Below are 7766 nucleotides of genomic sequence, written 5' to 3'. Positions count from 1 at the left end.
TATTTCTATTAACTAGTCATTTATAATGTGTTATTAATATTACTACCTACATGTACATATGCATTAATACTAAATATATCATCATCTACATTATTTGTATAAGTATTACTATTACTATAATCAGTATACTACCACAATGTGTATGTACTTATAGTATTTAACGTGCATAATTTAATTCATCTTCTGTGAGGCGATGAATCAGGGCACCCCAACCCTGGTATCGTCAAAATGAGCTAGGGACAATAAAATATCTATAAAAAAAGACAATGAACCAAAATTGTAAATTTAAAGAAAAAAAAAAAATAAAGAAAAAAATGATGATGTTGATCTTCCAACCACTTAAGAGTAAGACCGCTTGTCACGATGACAATAGGTTCCAACAGGTATTCTGGGTAAATTTTACCCAGGACATAGTCAGGACCGATACTTTCATAAAACCCCAAAATTAGCTGGTAGTACGATAGTAGCCACTTCGGATATTTTTAAAGCACTTTTTGGCCATCTCCTGCATGCCTATAAGTTAGTGAAAAAAGTCTAACTGTATCATCAGCAAATTGTTAATTTCTTTATTCAGATATACAAATAGTAATTCCTCTTATACTGTGAAGAAGTTCGAATTGGAATTCCAATAATATCACACGTGATATAAATGAAAGGAATGAAAATGTTTTGAAAAATTTAGGAATCTATATTGTAAAAGCATTAAAGTGTACAGAAGAGATGATCGCATTACCATTATGTGTTAAGGTAGACACTTGATTTATGACGACATGTATCATGTATGTATAATTATATCCTACTGTACTTGAAAATACTGTCACCTGCACCAGGGGCCAGTCGTTCAAAGAATGGTAAAGCTGACCACGAGCTTAGATAATTTTGAAAATGTAATATGAAATAATAAATGTTTCTCTTTAGTGTTGTGGCCAAAACAGCTGGCTAGTTGTTTGAACAACTGGTCGCAAAATATCAATATATGAGTTCTTGTATATATCGGCTTAAGGCCTTACATACAATAAAGAACTGGTTGATTGATATAAATAAATTTCGAGAAAAAGGGTTTCGTTGTAGAAAAACAAAATTTAGCGATTTACAAAATCGACCAAATGTAAATATATTAGCTCAGGCTAGTATGTTACCAGGCTCACTTCCATGTAAAATATTATAGTGTTTTACATTTCAGCAATAAAGCGTTCATATATAAAGCCTTTTTTTCCTTCGTAAATAATTAAATTAAAACTGGCTTTATTCTAATTGTAAATAATTAAATTAAAAGTTGCTTTATTCTAATAACTACGCAGGCGGATGCTAATTTATAAATTTTATTTAATATTATTATATAGGTTTAAATTTTTACAAGTTTAGAGATGATATACGTAATTATTCATTGTTCTTACACACCCGTTGGTGAAAACATCATTCGTTATTTTTGATAACACATACTTGTTAACACATGCACATATGTTAATAATTTCAAGACATACGACTGGCTGTTCATAGGTGATGATCAGGTCATCAATGCCATACATCCAATGAAAAAACAGCACGGTCGAAATCGTCCACACTGTGACGTATAGTTAACCTGACATTCATTTGTCTGTGACGCGTAAGTTAGCTACAAGCGCCAGGGCTGTAAATAACTTTCAGTCGAAAAAGATGTTAAAATGTGTTTAAAACCCGATGTTTGAGGATATGTAAAAATAGAATAATACATTCGTGTCCCTCAGATATCATTTATCTCACAACTCATTATTTAAAAACGTATCAAACTCGCTTTCGCTTGTTAGATACATTTTAATTCGTAAGATAAATGCTATCTAACGGCCACTCATGTATTATCTAGATGTATAACCTTCATTTATAGTTCTTAAAACAACATCACACAGAAAACCCCCAACCAACATCCCCCTAACCAAAACAACAAACAAAATCCCCACAAAAACAAAAGAAACAACATCCCACACCCCTCCCCAAGAAAACACACATGCCCCACCCCCACAAAACAAGAACCCCCCCCCCAAACCCAACTAGAAGCAACAACAAACCAAAGCAATAATAATAATAATAATAATAATAATAATAATAATAATAACCAAACCAAACCAAACCAAACCAAAACTAACAACAAAGAATTAAATAACAAAAATGTCATTGTTTTTATTATTATGTTTTAATATCGACACTAATTCAGGCATACATATTTGTCTTCTATATTTATTTGCAGGCTTTTTACACCCCCCCCCCCCACCCCCCGTTTTTAAATGTAAGAATATTTGTCTATTTATCAATAGAAACCGTCTTACTAATATGAAAACATATTTCTCACCATTTAATATTTCTTCGATGAATTAAGTATTTCTTTAGTTTAAAAAAAAATCAGCCTGACAGATGTCATATAAATAATGAAACACAAAGTAGAATATCAACAGGAATTTGTTTTTGTTTGTGTGTGTATCCCCAGCAACGTTTTGACCACACCCATCAATTATCCTTTTTAATGAATATTGCTTGGTTACCTTTCATTCATCAACGGACACGTCGTGAAAACAAGTCGACATGACAACCAATAGCACTGGATTCAGTTCGCCGAAGGAGAATTCTGCGACGATTAATATCTTGCTGATGAGTTTAACCATCATACTAATTTTTGTCTCTGCCGGAGGAAATGCTCTAACCGTTGCTGCCGTCAGTCGATTTAAGAATCTGAGGTATCCCAGTAACATCATGATCGCAGCTCTAGCGATCAGCGACTTCACTGTGGCCTCTCTGTTCACGACCATCAATCTGTTACGTACACACATGCCATTCCTCTTCACGGTCAGGCCATCTTGCTTAGTGATTTTATTCATAACACAGATCGTGTCGCTAACCAGCGTTGTGTTTCAAGCAGTTCTGTCGCTTGAGCGATTCTACGCAATTCAGTTCCCGTATTACTACCACGCACACGCCACGACAGCGATTCATGCGATATGGAGTGCTTCTATAGCTGCAGTAATTGTGGTTCTGAGCCTTCCTGTGCTTTTTGGAATAGATCACTGGTCAGAAGAAGTCGTATGCTACTCCCAAGTTTTGTTTCCAAGTTCATACGCTGGTATTATTGCAGCTATAGTCATTACATTTCAGATGCTCGGTCTTTTGGCGTTTATGCGAGTTTTGTTTGCAGAAATTAAATTCAGATGTCGAGATCGAAATCTGCAGACGTCGGAGATGGAAAAGCAAAGCCTCGTTGCAGTCCACCCTGATGGTCCTGGCATACGGGGTATCCTTGTGTTTTTATATGCCGCACATTGTCTACTATTTCTTGGGAACGTTATCAAACTATTCACATAACCCTTTAATACTGGAGGTATTACGAGTGTTAGATGTTTGTAACACGGCTGTGAACTGTTTTATTTACGGCTTCAAGAACAGAAAGTTCAGAGAGGCATACAAGTGCCTTTTGGGATTTAAAAGGGCGCACGTCCAACCGCTTACCACTGATTGATCAAAAGGCTTTCACCCCGTAAATAACTTAAGTTTGTTTTTGTGTGAAATACTTACAGCTCCTAATTTGAAAATTATTCTATGCACATCCGTGATCTCTGACATGCATGTAATACCCAGGAGTTTGTGTCTTGTTCAGCAAATTACACTTCAACCGTACTTGTGGTTGCAGATGATAATGATATTTTTATCATCCTATGACATTTCTGTCACCAGGGCAGTATATGCTGCAATATTCTAATGGTTTCACCAGTGCAAGATCGAGCTGTCTTGGTTATCGATGCAGCAGTGGACACAATACTGCTCATTAATCATACCAACCCTACTGGCTGGCCGCCGCCTTACTGGTTGTGATACTGTGTCAACTTACTTTGGCACTTGGAGAGGAACAGCACTAAACGTTTTAAGATCTGGTAAAAACAAACTAAATTCGATCTCAGAGAACAAGTCACACGATTTATGTTGACCTGCTATAGTCAGTCAAGCTCTCGGTCATTCACAAAAACACGACAAAGAGTATGGTGATTCAAAATGTGTAAAAGCAAAGCATTTGTACCTAAACCCTTGGAGAAAAGCAAAAGAAGATCGTTTACTGGAGATGTTAGCGACTTCATTGTGGCCTCTGTGTTCACGACCATCAATCTGTTACGTACACACATGCCATTCCTCTTCACGGTCAGGCCATCTTGCTTAGTGGTTTTATTCATAACACAGACCGTATGGCTAACCAGCGTTGGGTTTCAAGCAGTTCTGTCGCTTGAGCGATTCTACGCAATTCAGTTCCCGTACCACTACCACGCACACGCCACGACAGCGACTCATACGATATTTAATGTTTCTATTACTGCAGCATTTGTGGTTCTGGGCCTTCCTGTGTTTTTTGGAATAGATCAATTGCCAGAAGAAGTCGTATGCTATTCCCCGCTTTTGTTTCCAAAGACATACACTAGCATTATTACAGCTATACTCGTTATATTTCAGATACTCGGTCTGTTGGCGTTTTTGCGAGTTTTGTTTACAGAAATTAAATTCAGATGTCGAGATCGAAATCTGCAGACGTCGGAGATGGAGAAGCAAGCCTCGCTGCAGTCCACCCTGATGATCCTGGCGTTCGGGATATCCTTGTGTTTTTACATGCCGCATATTGTCTGCTATTTCTTGGGAACATTTTCAAACTATTCACATAACCATTTAATAATGGAGATAGTATGGTTGATGGATGTTTGTAACACGGCTGTCAACTCTTTCATTTATGGTCTCAAGAACAGAAAGTTGAGAAAGGCATACAAGTGTTGTTTGAGATGTAAGATGACGGACGTCGAACCGCTTACCGAATGATCAAATACTTTTAGTGAAATACTTTCGCCCCTAACTTGGAATGTTGTTATATGCGTATCAATAGACAAGACCAACTGTTCTCTGCAGAGAAAACAACTGAAATTTACCCACGGCTGCATGCAGTACCATAACGACTCTATCATAACGTCTTTTGGAAATGAGTCTTATGAAGCATTACCGTATGCCAATGGAAGATTACTAATATTAATCGTAAAGTATTTTACAACGTCTGTTATACACGTTTAAATTATTCATCGCTTTGGTGTATTACTGGCAAATAGATTAACCTGCATAATCATAAATTTTCTCCCAAAATGACATAGTTCTAAATCCCTTGAAAGTGATACAGAGGTCTGTATGATACAAGGGATACAGACGTCTGTATGTTCCAAGTGATACAGACGTCTGTATGTTCCAAGGGATACAGACGTCTGTATGTTCCAAGGGATACAGAAGTCTGTATGTTACAAGTGATACAGAGGTCTGTATGTTACAAGTGATACAGAAGTCTGTATCACTTGTAAAAGTGATACAGAGGTCTGTATGTTACAAGTGATGACCAGATTACCGGCATCGGTGGTGTAGTGGTTACGCCATCGAACATAAGACTGGTAGGTACTGGGTTCGTAGCCCGGTAACGGCTTCCACCCATAGCGAGTTTCGACTCGATGGGTAGGGGTAAGAAACCTTTTGGTTTTTTTAATCTTTATTTCGGTTCATTTAGGCCGTCAAAGGACAACATATGAGGAATTATTATACAATGGGTATTTACAGCACTTGACAAGATGACAACAGTTCTTCGTAGAATACATACAAACAATTCGTAATAGATATATACACATTTTAAAAATAAGAACACATGGTGACAAAACAATAAAATATATCAAAAAGTATTTTTAACAGTATCAAATGATATTGAAGATGTCTGTTTATGGTTTACTGAACTGACATTTTACGGAGAGTGCTTATGCTATTACAACTGAACAATTCTTTGAATTTAAGTGTGCTAGTTTAACAAATAATAATATGATTTATAAGCCTTTTGCGTCTTCATAAAATAATTACATTTAAATAAGTAGTGATATTCATCTCCAATATAATTTTCTTCGCACAATGTGTCAGTATACATAAACCGTTTTTGATTTCAGCGTCCTGTTTCTACGAGTAAATAGTGATTACATGTTCTGAATTTCAGAAGGATAGTCCACAATTTGTAGGGTAATTTAACAAATAAGTTTGCTTAAAACTTAAATATGTTTTGCCTTTGGATGTAGACTCCGATGTTGTCATGCCATGTTTGTAAGTACTGGTCTAATTGTTTTCGTTTAACATGCTCAGTTTGTATTTTTATGGATGGGAGATTTTTTCGACATAAATATCGGACATGCCTAGGTTGTTTAACAAGGTATTAAGTTTTCTAGCTGGTTATATAGAGAATACTAAACGAGTTCCCGCCTGAGACCGTTTATATTACAACTCTTGTGTTTTCGATCCAATCTGATTAAAATGAGCTCTTCTGGTCTACCAGTAGATCTAACAGCATTGCGTGGACACCTATGTCCAGGTGACATTTCATCTATATATAATTTAAATATCAACCAATTACACTTCGCCTTTATAGCGTTATTCGGGAGCATACAAATTCAAAAAATATCTGTCGAGACTATTTATGTAATAGGCGAACGTGTTGGTCTATTTCAGCATTGAAAAAAAAAATACCCAGGGTGAAAAGTGCACTAATAACTCCGGATTGTATACTAGTATAAACAGCTTTTATGGCTATACCATCACGGGGTTTTTTCGTCTTGAAACGAATTTTATATAAAATGTTATATTGAAATTAGTTTCCGGCATACTTCGTAATTCACCCGAATCATTTCGTATATCTTCGGCATAATCCCGAATGTTTTCAAATTCTTTTCAAATCACTGGCATGATTTTGGAAGTAAGGGTTTGATTGGTCGAATGAAAGGTCAACTGGACATGAGCTCCGACGGGCTGCTGTTCGATCTACATGTAATAGTGGAGCTAATTTTAATTAGATTGTTTTCGATTGTACATCACTCGCTTTCGCTCGAAAAGTTAATACGCTTGTTAAACAACCTAGGCATATGCGATTTTCTGACGTTTGGGTTCACTCTGAAATGCAGAACAACTGTTTTCACCACAAAAGTTAATATTTATGGTGCCACCATAAATTGGTGCTGAAAAGATGTTAGATGACTAAAAGGTGCAGAAAGTGTAGTGGAAGAATTCATGTTGGCGTTTGTTGACTGAATTTCTAAACGATGTGATTTGGACTGTTGAAGGGACTGTTGATCCGGTGTCGTGCGACTAAGAATGTGGCTGATTTCACGGTGTTGTGTTTTGGATATGTGACTGTAATTATTTATACTTTGTATGTTTTTGTGTCTTGAAATTTGCATGATGTGTGTAGGGGGGATGCTTTTTTAACTATATATTTGCATGCAGAGTGGTTCGTGTACTTTTAGCTGGGTGGGAGTTCGGCATTCTTGGAGATGAGCTTCATAATAGAAGAGAGGTTGTTTATCCCAATCGGTTGGCATTTGAACCAAGGGAATATTTCCGAAGATTCTTTCGAATTTGTCGCCAAATAAAACGGTGTTTCGGGTCCAACAAACCCAGCTGGACGTAGTTTCGAGTACCGCTTGTAGAGGTCCACAGGGCAGCGTTCGTCGCCGGTTGCCTAACTTTGAGCTGGACATCACGCATCGTATGGGGACGGTCTCCCTGACAGGTCTTGGATTGTCGCTCGTTAAAAATCAGAAATTCTTTGCCACCGCTGTCAACCAGCAGTGTCACATCACCCCACGTCATGTCGCGATGTGACTTTACGCTACGAATTCCGAAGTGTGTGGTATTGTTCCACCACAGGGTGTTGATAATTGATTCAGGATTCTGGGAACCAAATTGGCCGGATTGCC

General features: G+C 37.2%; 1 protein-coding gene across 1 annotated transcript; it reads left to right on the top strand.

The window, feature by feature from the left end:
• The first annotated feature begins 2556 nt into the window (after window positions 1-2556).
• LOC121374832 (trace amine-associated receptor 4-like) lies at window positions 2557-4821 on the top strand. Its single transcript, XM_041501944.1, has 3 exons — window positions 2557-3259; window positions 3960-4132; window positions 4465-4821. Exons 1-3 carry the CDS (start codon window positions 2557-2559, stop codon window positions 4819-4821), a joined length of 1233 nt encoding a protein of 410 aa, XP_041357878.1.
• The last annotated feature ends 2945 nt before the right edge of the window (window positions 4822-7766 follow it).

Source organism: Gigantopelta aegis, chromosome 6 (assembly GCF_016097555.1).
Source record: "Gigantopelta aegis isolate Gae_Host chromosome 6, Gae_host_genome, whole genome shotgun sequence".
Classification (NCBI taxonomy): Eukaryota; Metazoa; Mollusca; class Gastropoda; order Neomphalida; family Peltospiridae; genus Gigantopelta; species Gigantopelta aegis.
Note: the sequence above shows the minus strand (reverse complement) of the source record. Positions and strands in the feature narration are given on the sequence as shown.

Coding starts and splice junctions, on each gene's coding strand:
- LOC121374832 (XM_041501944.1), top strand. CDS start 2,557: ATGACAACCAATAGCACTGGATTCAGTTCGCCGAAGGAGAATTCTGCG. Junction 3,260..3,959: donor TGATGGTCCTGGCATACGGG/GTATCCTTGTGT, acceptor GACCTGCTATAG/TCAGTCAAGCTCTCGGTCAT. Junction 4,133..4,464: donor CACGACCATCAATCTGTTAC/GTACACACATGC, acceptor GTTATATTTCAG/ATACTCGGTCTGTTGGCGTT.